The sequence below is a fragment of the Arvicanthis niloticus genome, chromosome X, assembly GCF_011762505.2.
Source record: "Arvicanthis niloticus isolate mArvNil1 chromosome X, mArvNil1.pat.X, whole genome shotgun sequence".
Lineage (NCBI taxonomy): Eukaryota > Metazoa > Chordata > Mammalia > Rodentia > Muridae > Arvicanthis > Arvicanthis niloticus.
The window spans coordinates 64,944,331-64,964,783 of record NC_047679.1 but is presented as its reverse complement, the minus strand read 5'-3'; the positions used below and the strand labels follow the sequence as shown (position 1 = coordinate 64,964,783).

The following is a 20,453-nucleotide window of genomic DNA, read 5'->3' as shown; positions in this document are numbered from 1 at the left end:
AGTGTGAAATGTACAGATTTTAAGTATATCATTTAGGTATGTTCTTAAAATGTATATACTTATATAATTTAAAACTTAACACTCCCACTCTGAGGCAAACACTCATGTTTTTTTTTTTTAGTCATAGATTATATTAGCTTGCTCTTGAATGCTACATTAATGGAATTATGGAATGTATACTCCTTGTGGCTTAAGGTTTCATTCAGAATAAAAATTGTGAAATTGATCTATGTTGTTGTATGTGTCAGTATTTTGTTTTCACATTGGTAAAAGTATATGTTCTGTGGATATAGCTTAACTTGTTTACACATTTTCCTGTTAATTATATTACCACTTTGGGTCTAATAATCTGATGAAAAGACATTCTTGAAAATATGTTTGTGCTTAGGAATACATTTGCCGAGTCATAGGGTAATTTTAAAAGGAGCTGGCATATGTTTTTGAAAGTTTATCAACTTACAGACACCTTCCCATCAGTTCCCAGCATTGTGATTCTTAGGTATTCTGATGAATCAATACTAGAACTCACAATGCTGGTGATTTGAAACTGAGTTTCCCTATGATCCCCGAAGAAAACAATTTTCTTTTTTCTGAAAGGCAAATATTATTTACACTGTTATATCAGGAAAAGTTGCTTTGAGATCTGAGACTAACCGTTTCCTCCAGTTTCCTATTTCCTCTTATTTCTACAACTGAATCATGTACTTTGGAATACTTGGGACAGCAGTATGGGAAAACAATGCGAGTTTAAAGATCAATGATGGCTTAGTTTACAGAGATCAGTGATTTGATTTTTATATTCATTTTATTTTCATTGTTACAGAAGAAGCTACTATGGAGGAAACTGGGCCAGTTTCAGCTTTTCAGGACTGCTGTCCTGGCTAAAGGAATACCAGGTAAAGTAGTGATCTGATATTGCAAGTCACTGTGTTATATCTTGTGTCATATAATGTCTATTCATTGATGAAATATTTTCTGTTTCTGTCATGTGAGATAGGTACCTTATTTTCATTCACTTGTTTGACAAAAATAAATGCAATTACTTTTAAGCTAATGTTATATGAAGAAAGACTTTCTACAGAATCATTCACAGAAATTTTACCAGCCATTTTAAAATCTCACCTTTTATTACTTATTCTTTGCATTATGATATTTTTAAGATGTTACATGTAGTATCATTTATTTGAAGAAGAAAACAATGTGGAATAGTCTCTGGTTTGTATGTTTACTTCTATCATGTGGCAGAATCACTTAAAAGAAAAAGAAAGAGAAAAACATTGACTTTCAGAAATTATATTTTCTAAAGTACCTTCTTTAATACTACAGGTGAGTACCCACTGTAAGGAAGGGTTTTAGAGATAACTGGCTGTGCAGTAGAGATTTAGTCATGCCATTATATAGGCTAACATTTTCTATAAGTCTCATTTTATGTAAATGGCTATATGTGTCTTGAAATGAAACTTTTGCTGAGAATATCTTACATGAACTCAGAACCTGCTGTCTCTCAAGTAAGCTAAGAAGGATGGGAAAAGAGATGATATTATTCCAGGAAACTATTCAGGTAGCTAAGAATTGTTGCTTTACAGCATTTAACTAATCTACTAAGCATGGTACTTGCTTTTATTGGTTTAATAGAGTATATCAGCAGTGACTCTCCTGAAGACAAAATGATGGGTGATAAAGCTGCAGTGAGGTTATACTTTAAATATCATTGCATAAAATGGGTGTGGTCTACTGGACAACATTCTGAGAGTTAGAGACTTTAAAATACTAAACCCTAAATGAGATGTCTTTATCCTATTGCATCCTTCCCATCAAAGCTCAGGGATCTATGCAGAAGAGGGAACAGAAAGAATGTAAGAGCCAGAGGTAGTGGATAACTTGAAGGAAACAGCATCTTCCAGACACAACAGGGCCTCCTAGACACCTGTATACCAAAGCTAGCTTTTGATACATTTTATGCATTGTTTGCCCCTGCTTTCTTTGAAGCTGGCAGTTGTTGGAGTCAGTTCAGTTATTGTAAAGTCATTAAATTTTTATGTGATTACAAATAAAAACATGAATTTAAGACAGGATACAATTTCTCTTGGCAATTTCTTAATTCATTCCTTTCAATTTAGTTAAAACTCCTTTTCTGTGTTTTGTTTAGGAAAATAGTGATGTTGTGACTGAAAATTCAATGTGGCAAGAACAGATACTTGAAAATGAAGAAGCTATTCTTCTTAGTAGCAAGGACAAAACAATTCAACATGTAGAAGTATTTTGTTACGCCAGGTATGAAAACCATTTATATAGCATTCAATAAGACAACAGCTCTTTCCCCTTTTCACACTTCTTCAGGAGACTTGAGTGATAAGGATACTGTTATAGTGAAATGGATACATTGGCTTTCTCTTCTTTTTCAGCTGTAACCCTCAGTGTTCTCTGGTTTTGGTATAAAAACGTCTAACATCAATGCCATGCACTTCATTTTCTCTTTGTAACAATCCTATGTTACAGTAGGGCTGTGCTGGTTAGTTTATCAGTTCCACACAAGCTATAGGAATCTGTAGGGGGTAGCTTCAATTGAGCAAATGCCTCGAGGCCTGTAGGCAAGTCCATAGAGGCATTTTGTTAACTAATGATTGATATAGGAGGGACCAGCTCCCAGGTGGTCCTGAGTGGTATAAGAAAGTAGGCCGACTGCTCAAGAGGTACCTTACTTACAGAGAGCCCAGGGTTTATTCGCAACATCAACATGGTGGCTCACAACCATCCATAACTCCAGTTCTAAGATCTCTGATATACTCTTCTCACCTCCTTGGACACCAGGTGTGCATGTGGTATACATATATACATGCGGGCTAAACACTCATTCACATACAATAAATTAGTTCTTAAGAAAAAATAAAAAGAATGTAGACAAAAGGCATTTTTTAATACTGTTGTATAAGTGTGGCCTAACCACTATGGAAGTCAGTATGTCTGCTTCTCAAATAAACTAACAATAGATCTTCGATTTTAAAATTGTTTTCTTGATGTTAAATTGTTTGAGTTTGTTGTGTATACTATCCTAATCCCATCAGAAATATGGTTGGCTAAGGTTTTCTTCTATTCTGTGGGCTGCCTCTTTACTCGATTGACAGTTTTCTTTGCTATGCACAGGCTAAAAGCATTTTATATTCCCATTACTTATTGCAAGGGGCTCTGTCTCTTACTCTATTGGGACATGATGTAGAGCAGTGGGGCAGCACCATTGATTCTTTTAACTTATTTTTGAATATTTGGCACTAGAGTTTTTTATGTTGCTTAGGCTTACCATGTGCTCCTTCCTGTCTGCCCTCCTGCCTCATCCTCCCAGAGTGCTGAGCTTACCCCTCCTAAGTTTATGCAGTGTTAGGGATTGCACTCTACCCTTTGAACTGCATCTCAGCCCACTTTTTTGATGTTAGGATGAATTTCACTGATGGCATTTTTGTATACCATTTTCTGTAGTTTCTTGGCATTCATACGTGTTTTGGGTGAACTGTCTGTTGATTGATGCTTTTTACATATTTTTAAAGTGAATTTCTTTTTTTTTTTCTTGTTGGTTACAGAATTTTTTTTGTAGATATTTGATCTTTGGTAACTGTAGTTTAAGAATACTTTCTATGATCTCTAACTTGTCATTTCTTACTCTTTAAACAGGATTTTTGGCCTAGAAGGTTTGACAGATAATAATGAAGTGTCATTTATTCATTTTCCCTTCTGTGGATTATGTCTTTATATTGAATGTGAGATATCTTCATTTGGATGCATTTTTCTTGTTGAAAAGTACTTCCTATATAGTTACATATTATGCATAATTTTTCACAACTCAACTTTGAGTTCTTTTCTGTGTGTGGTATGAGGATTAGGTTGATACTCTTCTCACTCCTCAGAACATCATTCATGTCAACATGGCACTCTAGGAAAGTTCGGAGATTGCTTTTTCTGAGTTTTGTTATTCATCCTGCCTCATGGAACCTTCTAATGCTTTTGGTATTCAAAGGTTGTCTCTCCTTTAAGTGATCTTTTGAAGTTAAACAACTGACTAATGAAAGGGAAGGAAGAAAACATCCATGCAGTTGTTGGTTGTGATTTTTGTAGCAGTCGCAATAGCCTTCCTTTATATATCTTACGACATTGGATTACAACGCAAATGCATGAGTTGTTACAAGAGAATAAACTGAAGCTTAGTGAGCAGTGGAGATCATAGTGCTGGTGATTGAACTCACAGCTCTCCAAGTCCGAGTTCTCTGCTGTGCTCACTCTACCTCTTGTCAGTTTTGGTTGTGTGAGACAGGATCTTTATTTATTTTTAAGATTTTTTTTTTATTGGATATTTTATTTACAATTCAGATGTTATCCCTATTCCCCCATTCCCCTCAACCAGGAACCCCCATCCCGTTCCTCCTCCTCTTCCTGCTTCTATGAGGATGTACTCCCACCCACCAACTCCCACCTCCCTGCCCTTGAATTCCCCCACACTGGGGCATCCAGCCATCATGGGACCAAGGATCTCCTCTCCCACCTATGCCCTACAAGGCCATCCTCCCCTACATATACAGCTGGAGCCATGGGTCCCTCCCTATGTGTTCCCAGGCTGGTGGTTTAGACCCTGGAAGCTTTGGCTGGTTGGTATTGTTGCTCTCCTCATGGGGCCACAAACCCCTTCAGCTCCTTCAGTCTTCTTTCTAACTCCTCCATTGGGGACCCCATGATCACTTCAATGTCTAGCTGTGAGCATCTACCTCTGTATATTTCAGGCTCAAAGGGGACAGATATATCAGGCTCCTATCAGCTTGCACTTCCTGGCATCCACATCAGCGTCTACCTTTGGTGACTGTACATGGGATGGATACCCACTTGGAACAGTCTCCAGGTGGCCCCTCCTTCAGTTTCTGTCCCACACTTTGTCTCCATATTTGCTCCCATGAGTATTTTGTTACTCCTTCTAAGAAGGACTGAAGCACCCACACTTTGGTCTTCCTTCTTTATGAGCTTCATTGGTCTGTAAGTTGTATCTTGGATATTGTGAGCTTTTGGGGTAATATCCACTTATCAGTGAGTGCATACCATGTATGTTTTTTTGTGATAGGGTTACCTCATTCAGGATGATATTTTCTAGTTCCATCCATTTACCTCAGAATTTCTTGAATTCATTGTTTTTAATAGCTGAATGATACTCCATTGTGTAAATGTAATACATTTTCTGTATTCATTCCTCTGTTGAAGAACATCTGGGTTGTTTCCGGCTTCTGGCTATTTTACATAAGGCTGCTATGAAAATAGTGGAGTATGTGTCCTTGTTATATGTTAGAGCATCTTCTGGGTATATGCCCAGGAGTGGTATAGCTGGGTCCTCAGGTAATGCTATGTCCAATTTTCTGAGGAACTGCCAGACTGATTTCCAGAGTGGTTGTACAAGTTTGCAATCCCACCAACAATGGAGGGGTATTCCTCTTTGTCCACATCCTCTCCAGCATCTGTTATTACCTGAGTTGTTGATCTTAGCCATTCTGACTGGTTTGAGGTGGAATCTCAGGGGACATGATCTTGCTATGCTTCCCAGCACTTAGGTCTTGAACTCATGAGAACTTATGAAATTCCAGTATCCTTGATTTGTTGTGATTGTAGTTTATATGCTCAGGAATATTTCTTAGTTTGTATGAAGTAAAGTTGCCATTATTTCTAGATTTAAATTTTGTACAGACTTGGGTCACACAAATGTAAATAATTCTTGAAAAAATGTTGCATGTTAATTTCATACTCATGTTTGTTTCTTTAGTAAGAAAATAAAATCTCTCTCTCTCTCTCTCTCTCTCTCTCTCTCTCTGTGTGTGTGTGTGTGTGTGTGTGTGTGTGTGTGTGTGTGTGATCACTTGCACATGTGTGGACATTAGAGAAAAAGTTGTTGGAGTCAGTTCTCTCTTTTTTTACCATATACTGCCTGAGATCAAACTCAGGTTGTCAATATTGGCTGCAAGTGGCCTTTGCTCACTGAGTCTAGTAAGACGGAATTTTATTATTCTAAACATATGTCAACAACATGTGCTATTTTCTTCTCTATTTTTGAACGTTAATGACTATCATTTTCCCCTTTTTGATAACACAGTTAAACCAGAATGAAAATGTTTCTTAAATTTAAATGAACCAGCTCTTTATTGGGTTGATAATGATATCAAAACTGTATATTCTATTGGGATAGGAATCTGAAATTCCACTTCTTCATTTTGAACTCTAAAACAATAAACCTCTTGAACAATATTATCAGTAGAAATAAATAAATAAAATAATAAAATAAAAGAGATAAAAAATACATCTGATATACTCCTTCAGTTTACAGCAATTCATTTATCATGGTGTAGAGTGGGTTTGTTTTAGGCTGTGAAAGCATGCCAATTAAAGGTTGTCAAAACAAGTCAGTAGATAGGAGTGAATTGGGCAGGTTGTACAGAGCATTTGTAGCTCATTTTGCTTATGCTCCTTAGAATACTTAGACAGCAGTATTGCTCTTTTAGTTTTCCATCCAGGGTCCCTAGACAGTTACTATCTAGATAGTTGTCATTATTCCAGTCAAGTTCTCACATGTACCAAAAAGGGTATGGGAGATCATCATTATTACTGTGATTATTATAGAAAGATTTTACCAAGAACCTTCAAAGGAGTCTACCTTAACTGGGTAAAACTGAAGTACACGCACACTTTTAAATCCATCACACCAAATATGAAATGCCATCACAACAAAAATTTTGATAAGTAATGATTCATTCCTAGGCCTAGGAACCTTCTGCCTGAGAAATTGTGTCATGAACTCAGTTTATCTCATAGGAAGGAAGAAGGACCTTATGGCTGAGTAAGGAGCCGAGGTTACTGCTGCTAATCACATGAAGTTTTGTTCTAGGATAGATGTAAGGAAAAGCTGATACTTCAGGTATATTCTATAATGTGTAAAAAAACATTTAAATTGGACACAACTGGAGACATTTCTACAATATATTATATGGAGAAATTCAAGATTAATTTAATTTCCTAGAACAGTTTGTGTAGTCTGATCTGTAATTCTTTTGAGTAGTCATGGAATATTTATGTATTTTAGGAATAAACAGCTGGAAAGTATAATATACTATGCAAATCAAAATGAATGGCCTTAGAACAAAATGTATATCTAAAAGTAAAAGAACACACTTTCTACAATATGCTATATTGGGGGAAAATGTGCAAAAGGTGAAAAATAACGAACACCTGTGCTGAATAAATTAACCAGCTATTGGCAGTTGTTTTGTTTTATTTTTAACTTCTGTAAGGATTACAAGTTATTAATATCATATATTCATTTGGAAGTGCTCCCTGTTTATTACCAATAATTGAGGAGTGATATTAGATAATAATAGAATTAATATCTCCACGCTCTTTAAGTTACAGATACATTTTGACAATGATTAAAGCATATGCATTTATACAAAGCAGTCAGCAGTTTTTAGTTAGTATGAATTTTTAAAAAGTACAGTTTATATATAATGGCCCTTGAGATTCAAATTAGCATTATAAGTGATATTAGGCTTAGTTTGTGTAATCTACTTTGATAGTAAAATTTTTACCAAAACTAATGATGCTGATTTTTTCTTCATATGTTAAAATCATTTTAGTATTTTATAATTAAAAAGTTTTTTGAGGGCTTATAATCCACTAATGTCTTTTATATCTAGCAGATACATTTTTATGGTTTTCAAATACATTTGAGTTACTAAAATTGAACTGTTATCCTAAAGTTTTCTTTGGCAGTAGAATATCTTTTTACAAAATGCTGCTTATATATGAACCACAATATAAGGTTTTAAATTTATGGGAATATTGTTCTTTTGGTTAAAAGGATTTTCTTTACAGAGTAATTATGTGGGTATTTAGGAGTTTCTAGTTCTTGATTACTTTTAGATATCAGCTTTACACTTGGTGGAACTCCAAAAATACTTTGGCTTTTAGCAAAAATTGGGAGTAGTAGTAGGTTTTAATGCTTCTCTAGAGCTAGGAATTTTACCAATTAGGTAAAACTATGCTTCCATGTTTCCTGTAGAACTAGGAACAACATTACCAACTTGTGATGTTGACAATATTGTAACTTAGTACTTTGTCAAAGTAGGACAAATTCCAAAAGAGTAATTGTTTCTGTACACATTTCCCACAGTATTATTAACCATTGATTATACCTTTAATGAAATGTTTTGACTTTCAGCTTTCAGATTGTCCAGCACTGGATAATAAATTTTGTTTACTACATAATACCTCTTTTACTTAAGGTACAAGATACCTACTGAGTAAATCAGTTGCTATGCTCAATTTTCATGCTGTTCTCATCATAATCTGTAATAAAAGAAGTTGCCATATTCTGTCTTATCTGTGCAGTGTAACTAATTAAGTTGTCACTTCTTAGCTTAGTCTTTAGGCATGGAACATTTGCTGAAAGTTGTCAACTTTAGTTTTGGTTTTTTCAAAAATGAAAGCAAATTCAGACATGTGAACATTACTGTGGAAAACACACAAATCACATTTTATATCATAACTTTTCATTTTTAAAGATTTAATTATTAATCTCTATTCATGTTTATAATATTGTGAATGTATGCCACATGTGTGGGTTCTTTCGAGAGGGTGTTGGATCTTCTGGAATTGGAATTGCAGACAGTATTGAGCTGCTAGACATGATGTTGGAACCTTGGTTTTTTGCAAGTGTAGTGTGCTGGTTAATTTTTATCAGTTTGGCAAAAACTAGAATTATTTGAGGAAAGGCTGCAACACTGAGCAATTGACTCAGCAGGTTGGCCTGTGGGTGTGTCTATGGGTAATTTTCATAACTGTAAAATGACATAGAAGGATCCAGCTCACTGTGGCCAGTGTAGTTCTTATGCAGGTTTTCTGAGCTGTTTAGGAAAGATAGCTGAGATAGCTAGAGGAAATAATTCAGTAAGCAATATTGCTTTAAGGTCTCTGCTTCAGTTTTGACCTCCAGGTTCCTGTTTTGAGTTCCTGGCTTCCTACTATAATGTACTGCCTTATCTAAATCAAATAGATCTTTTCTCCCCAATACCACTGATCAGTATTTTCTCATAGCAACAAAGATGAAAATAGGGCATCTTAACTGCTAAGCCATCTTTCTAGCTCTGACTTTGTTTTTAATGTTAAGTGTAAAGGTATTTTTATGCACTTTATGGTCAAATTTTCCACCATGTGAGACAATGTAGGTACAAGTTTTGAAGTTTTTCTTTTGACTTAAAGGTAGTTTAACAACACTTTACATTTAATATCTAGCTTATGTTTGATTAATGTTTTTGAGTTTCTTAAATACTTTTCACATAAGTTAGTTTATCTCATAACTCCATTAGGAAAGGTACCGTAAATAGACTTACACCTATTTTATAGGTGAGCAGCTTATGTGATATTAAGTATCCTGCCTAGGATCTTTCAAGTGGTAACATGATGTACTGGAACTTATGTCCTTTCTTCAGTATTGTTACCTACTTAGGAAAAGTCTTGCTGTATCATTAATGATATCAGTTGTTATTTAAATTAAATTTCATTGAAGTTATCATTACATTTTGACAATAAATTTAATGGCATTTTATTTTTATTGGAAATATATTCTCTCATGTAAAATATCCTGACCACAGTTTCCCTTCTGTCCACTCCTCCCAATCTCCCCCATTATCTCCCCTCTCCCTCTTTCCCAGATCTACTCCTCCTCTCTATCTCATCAAGGCCTCAGCAAGCCTCTAAGAGACAACAGCCAAACATGACAAAACAAAATACATTGGGACAAGGCAAAATCCCTCACACTGAAGGTGGACAAGGCAACACCATAGGAGGAAAAAGAGTCCCATGGATAGGTGAAAGAGTTGGAGATATACTCACTCTCACTGTGAAGAGTCCAACAACTAAATTAAACACATGACAATTAAAAACATGATATCAACAACCAATAAAAGAAGGAAAATGAGGAGAAAATATACAGAAGTCAGAGTTTAAAACTCGATAAAGAGTCAACTTGTCCATTCATTTCTTTGAATAGACAAATTAGATGATCTGTCTATAAGGTATGTAAGTCTCCTTAACAGTGGATTGACCCCTGATAAATTATGGACATCCTCAATGGCACATTCATCTCCTTCATCCCTTTTGAACAGCCCTTTGTTAGTACTTTTCAGAGGGCAGTTCAGCCATTTGGGGAGTGTTCATGAGCATGGTCAATCAGTCCAAATTGACTCCGTGCATGGAATTGGAAGAAAGCAAGCATACCCAAGTGTTTTGAGATACTGCCTTGTGGAAAACAAACTAGACATTTTAGAATACTGATAGTAGAAAACGAAAGAAGGCATAGACATAAAAATATGCTTCCAAAAATCTAACATGAGAGATGAAATAGTAGTATCAATAGAAAATATTTGTAAAATTCATAGAATATCTAGCCTACTGACTGAAAATGGGTTTCTTACAAAGGACGGATATAAAGGCTAAAAAAGCTAACTGCTTCTTCAAACATAAAGATTTGAACGAAACATTTCAAAAAATATATCAAGCTTAGAAACAAACAAAAAAACAAGAGTCTGACAACAAACAGCAAGCTAACATCCATAACGTATATGCAGAGGACCTGGTATAGACCCACGGAGGCTCCATACTTGCTGTTTCAGTCCGTGTGAACCCATGTGAGTCCTGCTTATTTGATTCAGTTGACATGTTCTCTAGGTGTCACTCCTACAGTCATTCTTCCCCATCTTCTGGTGGTTCCCTAAGCTCCAAGGAGAAGGACCCAATGGAGACCTTCAACTTAGACCCAGCATGATATGTGGCTGTAGGGTCTCTCCATCCACTGCCATCTGCTGCTGAAGAAAGCTTCTCTGATGATAATCGATAACATACTGATCCATGAGTAGAGCAGAATATCAGGAATCATTTTATTATCAGTCATGTTTGTACTCTGGGCCATCCAGACTCTGGTTCCTGGCCATCCAAGTAGCGTCAGGCATGGGCTCCCTCTTGTGGAGTGAGGCTTAAGTTAAAGCAGATATTACAAGCACTGTGCAACAATTACTCCAGTACACCTAAGCAGGCAGGACAAATTGTAGGTTGAAGATTTTGTAGCTGGGTTGGTGTCCACATTTCTTTTTTAGTATCCTGCAGAGTACCTTCCCACACCCAAAAGACTAGAATACAGTAGTGAAGGCTCCACACTACGCCACATTCAAAGAACTATGTGGATGTTGTCCTCAGCAATGGGCCCCGCTGTCAGTTTACAGAAAGGAACCTCTGTCCTAATATCACCCTGGGTTTTGGGGGGATCTCCACAGGACTACCTCAGCCAACAACTCAATCGAATACCACATAGTCCAGTGACTGGGAACCTCTTCTGGCTATAATAGCCAGTTCAGTCTATGCTCTCCATTATCAGAAGTCCTCCTACATTCCAGGAAGTTTCCCTTGTACTAGGTTTCCACATTACCCTCAAGTTGTCCCCCAGTTCCAGCAATTTTCCCCAGATTCTCTCAACTCTGTCCCATCTCCCACATACAAATCCTTCCCATTCTTGTCCTCACCCAACACCAATCCACCTGAAAAGTCTATTCTGTTTCTCCTTCTCTGAACAGCCCTCTTCTTTATATATAACTTCTCAGGTTCTACAGATAACTTGGTTATCATTTACTTAATGGATAATATCATCTTATAAGTGAATATATTCCATGTTTGTCTTTCTGAGTCTGAGTTATCTAACTCAGGATGATTCATTTAAAGTTCCATCCCTTTGTCTGCAAATTTCATGATACCATTTTTAATAGTTGACTAATATTCCATTGTGTAAACGTCCCACATTTTGTTTATTCATTTTTCTCTTGGTATGCATTTAGGTTATTTCTAGTTTCTGGCTATTGTGAATAAAGCCATAATGAACAAGGTTAAGTTAGTGTCCTTGTGGTAGGAAGGAGTGTCCTTTGGGTATATATCTAAGGGTGATATAGCTGGATATTGAAATAGATAGATTCTCAATTTTCTAAAGAACCACCATATTGATCTCCATAGTGACTATAAAAGTTTGTTGTCCCACCAGCAATGAATGTTTCCCTTGTTCCACATCTTCTCCAACATGAGCTGTCACTTGTGTTACTGATATTAGGCATTCTAGAAACTGCATGATCAATCTCAGCATAGTTTTGATCCATGACCAATACAATTTACAGAAGAAAGAGTTGACTTGAGTTTGCTGTTCTGAGGGTATAAGACTCTGTCGTGGCAAGGAAGAATGATAGTAAACAGTCGTGTGGTGGTTTGAAGCAGGTGTTGAAAGCTCTTCTCTTGAGCCATAAACATGTAGCAGACAGAGCAAACAGGGAGTGGACTGAGGCATTCAACTTTCTAAACCATCAGTGATATACTTGTTCCAGTAAGGCCACCCCCCTCCCCCAAACTTCCCAGACTGTAACACCAACTGTGAACCAAGTAATCAGATACCTGAGACTATGGGGGATATTTTTCATTCAGACCTCCATCCTGGAAACAGAAGGGCTCCAGGATTGTTTCAGAGTTTAAGGTTTTGGATTTGATAATGTTTTAATATTTAGGATGTAGCTTAGGTATAATCAATCTGTATTGAACAACCAATGGGGAATTAGAAAGTTATTCATAAATTCGTGCAAGATAAACTGTATCCATACATTAAAGTACATGTAGTAACTGATAAATATGGTTGTTTCTGAAATGTAACATTTTCTAGACTACATAGATTGATAATATGGATTATGTATGAAACTAGGGTTATTGTAATACTATGAAGAATGGGAAGAATAGCTTATATTACAAAACATAAGGGATAGAATATGGGGACTTGAGTTAATTTGATGATAGAAATGCCATGTGTGAAAGCATTTTAAATGAGATGAGAATATGAGTAAAGAGGATAGATACTTGTTTTGGAAGGATGATTTTTTTTGGGAGGTAGGGTTTAGGTTTGATAGTAGAAGGGCTACTGTTAGCCTTTAACACTCAGTTAGCATATGCTTACTTAACAGACATGTCAAATCCAAGGCATTAGGACCAGATATTGAACAAGAAGGCAGGTCAGTGAGAAGAGTGAATTTTCTGGAAGAGAACTGTACGATATAGGCAAGCCAAATGTGAGTCTGTTCCATCAAGATAACATTAGACTAAAAATGCTTACTATAATAATAACTTTGGAAATGAAGTTTTCAGTGTAGCAATAAATATCAAGAGTAAATAGGAAACAATGTGAAAGGATCCTGGTAGGTACCACAGAATAATAGGAAAACTGAATTTTTTTCACATCAGAGTTTTCCCACTGGACTCAAGGTACTTTGTCACACAATCATGTCAAAAGAGCTTTATGTTACTCCTCTTTGATAATTACCACAATTGAGCATTTGTTCTGCCCCAGGTACAATGCTGTGGTCTTTGCATGCAATGTGTTAGTTTAGTTTTAGACCAAATTGATGGTAGGCCCCTGGATATTACAGGGCTAGAGCATACGTTCAGAGAGTTAATCAGCAATGGTATTGTGGTTTATAGCTCTACTTGTTCATTTTGAAGATTATCCTGGGTTGGTTTGCTTTTAAAATAAGATTCCTCTGTCTGCTGTAAATGCTTAAAAAGTTTATATGTATGGTCTCTTTAATGTTAAGATATTTTTATGGATTTCATATCTTTAATGTTTCATATTGCATTGAAACATTAACAGATGGTGGGTTAATGTATGGGTCACATGAGACAATATGTACTCTGAACTTGTGACAAAAGAAAGCAGGACTAAAACTTGACATGAAAATTTTAAAACAGTAAATTTGAGCAGGCTAGAACTATTGGAAGTATGATATTAATTATCATAATTTTTTATTAGTCAGGATTTGCACAAAGATGTTGAAGAAGCTGGTGCACTGCAGAAAAATCATGCTTCTGTGACATCCGCACACTCCACAGAGGCTGCAGAAGCTGCAGAGGCTGCTTGCCTTCCTACTGCAGAGGAGTCGTTAAGCACAGGGAGCTGTGAAATACCTGCAGAACAAAGTCAGTGCAGTGGTCCAGAGAGTTCACCAGAAGTAAATGATGCTGAAGCAGCAGGAGAGAAAGAAACTCAGAGTGATGCTAAAAGTTCAATAGAAGAATCAAGTGAAAATGTGCCTAAAGTACAAGACAACACAGAGACACCAAAGAAAAATACAGTTACTTACTCGCAGATTATTAAAGAAGGCAGAAGATTTAACATTGATTTAGTTTCAAAAGTGAGTACCAATTTTATGCATCTTAACATAGAACAACAATAATTTTTAATTGATTGAAAAAAGTATCTGGACCTCTAAGTGTACTTTTCCTCATTTTAGTTTCTGAATTGTAGAGTATTTGCTTTATATAATGATAGTAAACAAAATTTTATAATTTGGTTACAGCATACTTTCTTTAAATAAATAAATAGTTAAATAAAGATGTATTAATATAACTTAACGTGCTTTTAAACTCTACTAAATATTTTTTGTATGTGAATTATGCTATTAGGGCAGGTAGTTCTTCCTAATATTCTAATGCATGGGTACTATCCATTAGAAGAAAAATTATATTTGTGTTCAATATTTATATTCAAATTTCATGGTCTTTGCAATAAATTTTATATAAACATGATAGCCCTTATAAAATTTAACCTGTATAAGTATTCTAAATAAACCAATGAATTTTTGAAAATCTTATGGTCAGGTCTACTGGTGGTAGAGTATGTAAAGAATTCTTTTGTCTTCGCTGGTGTTTCCATAACTAACTTGAACATTAGCTCATTATAATTTCTGATGATGGACCATGAGAAGTTTCAAAATTGCATTGGGTTTATAAGAAACATGTCTATTTTTGTTCAAAACAGTAATAAAATATCTAATCAGACATTGCCTTAAAAGATGTGATAAAAGAAAGGGAAGGATTCATGGTCCTTACATTTTGTTGATGAAATCTGGTATGTGGTTCCCTGTTTGCTTTGAATTATAGTGTGTGAAAATAATAATATTTTTCTACACAAAAGAGTATACTATTCGGAATACTAGAGAAAAATCAAAATAATGGATTTTTTTGTTCTAATTTAAGTCTATTTTAAGTAAGCTTATATACCTCAACTATGGAGCCAGTATGCACAGACAAAAAATTGTTTAAAACAGCTTCTTATTATTTTAATGTAATTACAAATTTGTTTCAACTTTCATCAGCATAAAATTGCTATGGTAGATCACTTGGGTGATGCTGAAGAAAGGCTTATGATTAAATATGGTGCATGTATTGTTTCCACTCTTTCAAAACTTAAGCTTAAGATAATTTTAATTGAAGTTTGGTTTTACTCTTTAGTGATAACTGAAACTAACTTGTTTTAAGGTTTATTTGACTTTATAAGAAATAATTTTGGGTATAAATATATTAGTATTTATAAAATTGTGCCTGTTGGTAGAGTATTAAATCAGAAATGATTATATTTTAAACAAATAAAATGCCACTTTATTTTATAGAGTTCAGACTTATAAAATCAAAGTAGGGTGTATCAGTTGTATACTGTGTTAGGAATGAAATAATCAAATGACATAGCATACTGATTTAGTCAGAATATTTAGATTAATTTCTAAAAACATGTTAACTCTGGTTAACCCAATGGTAAATTAATCTGATAGGTTATAAAATTGCACATAATTTCTGTTGACTTAAAGATCATCTTCTTGTGTGCTCAAACTAATAATTGAGAAAAAATTAGGGATGCCATTTTTTTGTATAGTCAAACTTTAATTTTCTTTATTATAGATATGGCTTTATATTTTTAATATATTGAGTTATAAATTATTAGTATATTGATCATAGGAAATAGCAAAATGTATATTTATCCATATGGTTAAATTTCAAACATCCTAGATAATAGTGCTTAAATTTTTATTATTTTTATCTCTGCTATTAATTTTGAGATGTGTAGAAAGATTAAATCAGTCCTTCACACATATGTCAATAATAAAATTGTTCATTTCTTGAAAAGGTCATATGTCATATAAACTATGATTATGAGAGCTTAGAATTTGATTCTTTTATGGTAAATGTATCACAAGTCCATGAGTGGTTATTTTGTTTGATTTTGGTTTGTTCGTCAGTATTGGTGTCATGGGGTGGTCCACTGTACTTATTTCTTCTTATAACCAACAGTCTCTGTTTCCAGTTCAAAACCTTGTATCAACCTTAGACATTTAGATTCTGAGGTATCATATAGTTCAGATGACAAGGATGTTTTAGAAGGAAATACAAGGGAATCGTTAATGTACTATGTGCAGTGTAACATTCTTACCAGAGCTATGAAAAGACTTAATAGCTAAATACATTAATTTCTTTAATGAAATTCATAAATGTTCATATGTCTAGGCAAGAGTAGAAGAACCATGTAGGAGTTTAAATCTGGTTTTACTGTCAAAATGAGTTACCAAGAAATCTATTTGATATAAAATTTTTTGGTTTGAATTTTTATAATGAATTGTGAACACTGAATGAATTGTCTTATATTTTTAGATTTTTAAATGTATGTATACCTTAAATTCGAACAGGGATGTGTGTGTTTGTGTGTGTGTGTGTGTGTGTGTGTGTGGTAGTAGTTACCATTTTTGTTTGTTTTACCTTTGATGATATCCTCTAATATACTTCTGTCTACAGCTTCTATATTCTCGGGGATTACTAATTGATCTTCTAATCAAATCAAATGTTAGTCGATATGCAGAATTTAAAAATATTACGAGGATTCTTGCATTTCGAGAAGGAACTGTGGAACAGGTACTGTGCTGCTCAACTCCTGAGCCTAGTTACTATTACTCATTTTGGAAGGATAAGCAACACTTAGTATTTCCTAGTAAGGCTGTAAGTTTCAGCTTTGCATGGTGGTTTATAAATGTAAATACAAAGTTAGCTCCATTAAAATTTCTGTTTTATTTTTGAACATTTATTCCCCAGGTTGATTTTAATGTTGAAATGCTAGTTTCGGTCAGCAGTACTATATTTGAATTGTCATTTGTTCGATATTAGGGGTGACATGCCATTGGCCTTTTAAAGGCATGAAGAACAACTTGGCAGAATTAAGTAACAGAGCTCTCAAGTTAATTATCTCTGTAGTTAACAGAGATGCTATTAGAAGTGATGAAAGGTGACATGAAGCAGCGAGACTGCAATGGAAATGATAACCTTGTTATGAGGAAAGGACTGAAAGGTGGAATCCTGAAATACTTGTGTCAATAGGGAGTACTTTGAAACCTTCACTTTCAAATGCCTTTCAGGTTCCTTGTTCCAGAGCAGATGTCTTCAATAGCAAACAACTTACTATGGTAGAAAAGCGAATGCTTATGAAATTTCTTACATTTTGTATGGAATATGAAGAACATCCTGATGAGTACAAAGGTATTGCTTTTCATTACCTTGTATTTTCTGATTACTCAAGATTTTAATTTTAATATGATTCCTCAGTTTGGGAAACAACTGATTATTCTAAAATGCATCGTAACTGCTAGATCTAGTAAGCTATAGAAACAGGCTACTCTTTGAATTCATTTTAATGAAATACTGAAAAAGTTTGTTCCTCAGTCATGCTAGACATATTTCAAGTACTTATATGCAGCTAGTAGCTATAATGCAAATATTTTCAACATTGCAAAAAATGTCATGCCAGCTCCCCTTTTTAATTTTTTTTAAAATTAAATACTGTTAACTGATTATTTAATCATTATATGTATGACACTAGGAATTGAATGTAAAACATAGATCATGGATACAGTATATTACTTGATTCCTGATATGTGACATGCCTTTTTTGTTATTTCAGCTTTAATTTTTTGTTGTTGCTGTTACTACTACTACTACTATAGTAATAACTTGGTAGATGTCATTTTTCTGGACTGCTTTTACTTGAAAAATTGAGCTTATTCATTTGATTGACATAAGTGCTATACCATAGATATATAGGGGAAACCTCCAGATCTAGAGGAGCTATGGTTTAATCCTCTTACTGTATTCTTAAGGCTAGTTATTTTAGCTTGTTCAAAATTGATTTCATTGTCAACTTTTTTTTAAGTACATTGGGATGGAAATATTGTGCAAGCTTAAAATACTTTGTTGGTAACATATAAAATTACATTGAGAATTACATCATGATTTATTTTGATGGAATTCTGAGAGCCTAATTCTTGTTATTAAAACCTTAAGGCAATGAATACCAGGTTGTTCTTTCCAGTGCCTGGACTTAGAGCCTCTCACAAAGTTCAATTCTACCATTTTAATTCTGTTAGATGATTTCCATAAAGGCCTGTCTTCTATCACAGGATTGGATCCTCCCACTAGTTGTACATTTACTTGTTTTCTCTTACTAACAGAAAGAATTAATTAATTTTATATGTCTTCCTTATTATTAGATGTGTGATTGTCAGTATGTTGGATTCAAGCAGCCACAGAGTTACTAGTTTCATTATTTTTTAGTAAAAGTTTTCATCCTAGGTTTGATGGAGAAGTATATTTTTAACAAAACTATGATGCAAAATGTAACAAATGACATTTTTATTAATACATTTTATCAATTCATTCCATTTTATCTTCTTTAATATTTTTAGATATAAATGTTGACCTTATTATATAGTTTAAATGCTAATGAATTGAGGTTATTGCCATTCAGAGCAACCCATTGAGTCATTTAATATCTCCCTGAATTTTCACATCAATAAATTACTAAATAAAGATTCATTATTTAAAGCTTAAAAAACTATATTATTGATTCATTTAGAATAGTGAAGTTGTTCCATATTTTGTTCTTAAGACCAATAAATAGTCCATTTCCAAACTGTAGTAATAAGGACCACTTGTGTCCTGTTTGAAATCTTTAACAGGCCTGGCTGTAGTAATGTGGAGTAGTTTTAAGTAGGTATTAAACATGATTTTAATTGAAAAATTTCCATCTTTCTTTTTGTAGCATATGAGGAAACTACATTTTCTGAATATTTAAAAACTCAAAAATTAACCCCCAACCTACAGTATTTTGTCCTGCACTCAATTGCAATGACATCAGAGACAACAAGCTGTACTGTAGATGGTCTCAAAGCTACTAAAAAGTTTCTTCAGTGCCTTGGGCGGTATGGCAACACTCCATTTCTGTTTCCTTTATATGGCCAAGGAGAACTTCCACAGTGTTTTTGCAGGTAAGTTATGATTTATATCTTCTAAAAGATCTGTATGGATAACATGAAAATTAGACAAAAGTGAGCTGGTTAATGCATCCCTGTAATTCTACCATGTGGGTGTGAAGACCACTCTGCTACATAGCATGTTGAGGCTACACTGAGTTATTGATGCTCCTATCTTAAAATAAATTCAGTGAAGAGTTAGTATATGCAAACATAGTTCATTTTATTTTTATAAGTGATTTAATGTTTATTTCTCCATATAAATAGTATATTCAATTTGGCATGATTTTGAACCTAAAATATTGTGTGTGTGTGTGTGTGTACACCTATCTCTCTATGTATACATCATGACATAAGACACATACTAGATAGATAGATAGATAGATAGATACACACACACACAAACACACACACAGTTTTTATCATTTCATAATAGTTGATTGTGAATTTACCATAAGCTACTTTTGCATTTTTCTGCTGATGTTTTCTATTAACATCTTTTTGTATGTGTTATAGTCAGGGTTTCTATTGCTTTGATGAAACACGTGGGGAAGAAAGCGTTTATTCAGCTTACACTTCCACATTGCTGTTCATCACCAAAGGAAGTCAGGACAAGAACTCAAGCAGGGCAGGAACCTGGAAGCAGGAGCTGATGCAGATACCAGGAGGCGGGTGCTGCTTACTGGCTTGTTCCCTATGGCCTGCTCAGTCTGCATTCTTATAGAATCTATGACCACCAGCTCAGGGAGAGCACCACTCACAATGAGCTGAGCCTTGACCTATCAATCACTAATTAAGAAAACATTATACAGCTGGATCTTATAGGGGGAATTTTCCCAATTGAGGTTTCTTTCTTTAGGATAACTCTAGTTTGTGTGTCAAATTGACATAATATTAGCCAGCACAGTATGTCTTGCGATATATGTGTTCAAGACTTTCTTTAGGGGCTTACAGAGATGAGTAATTAGAGAGGATCTGAGTTCATATTTTCAGGATCCACATAAAAAGTCAAATGTAGTTTCATGTGTGCCTGTAACCTTCTAGCTTCTTTTAGGGAAGAAGTTTGAGAATAGAGGGTTTTTGTGGTTTGTGCAAACACACACACATTCTCATTCTCTCTCTCTCTCTCTCTCTCTCTCTTTCTCTCTCTCTCTCTCTCTCTAATGTAAATACATACATGGACTTTCCAAGAATGATTTTTTTATAATTTCATGTGTATAAGTGTTTTGCCTGTATGTA

The 20,453-nt window shown here is 34.6% G+C and overlaps 1 protein-coding gene across 3 annotated transcripts in view; it reads left to right on the top strand.

The window, feature by feature from the left end:
* Positions 1 to 20,453, top strand: part of Chm (CHM Rab escort protein) — a 143,092-nt gene that overhangs the window by 40,704 nt on the left and 81,935 nt on the right. For all 3 annotated transcript variants that reach the window (XM_034485496.2, XM_076918732.1, XM_076918733.1), the window contains exons 3-8: positions 824 to 896; positions 2,150 to 2,274; positions 13,898 to 14,279; positions 16,711 to 16,827; positions 17,325 to 17,445; positions 19,004 to 19,229. In XM_034485496.2, coding sequence (XP_034341387.1) covers positions 824 to 896; positions 2,150 to 2,274; positions 13,898 to 14,279; positions 16,711 to 16,827; positions 17,325 to 17,445; positions 19,004 to 19,229 — 1,044 coding nt within the window. The remainder of the gene's footprint in view (positions 1 to 823; positions 897 to 2,149; positions 2,275 to 13,897; positions 14,280 to 16,710; positions 16,828 to 17,324; positions 17,446 to 19,003; positions 19,230 to 20,453) is intronic.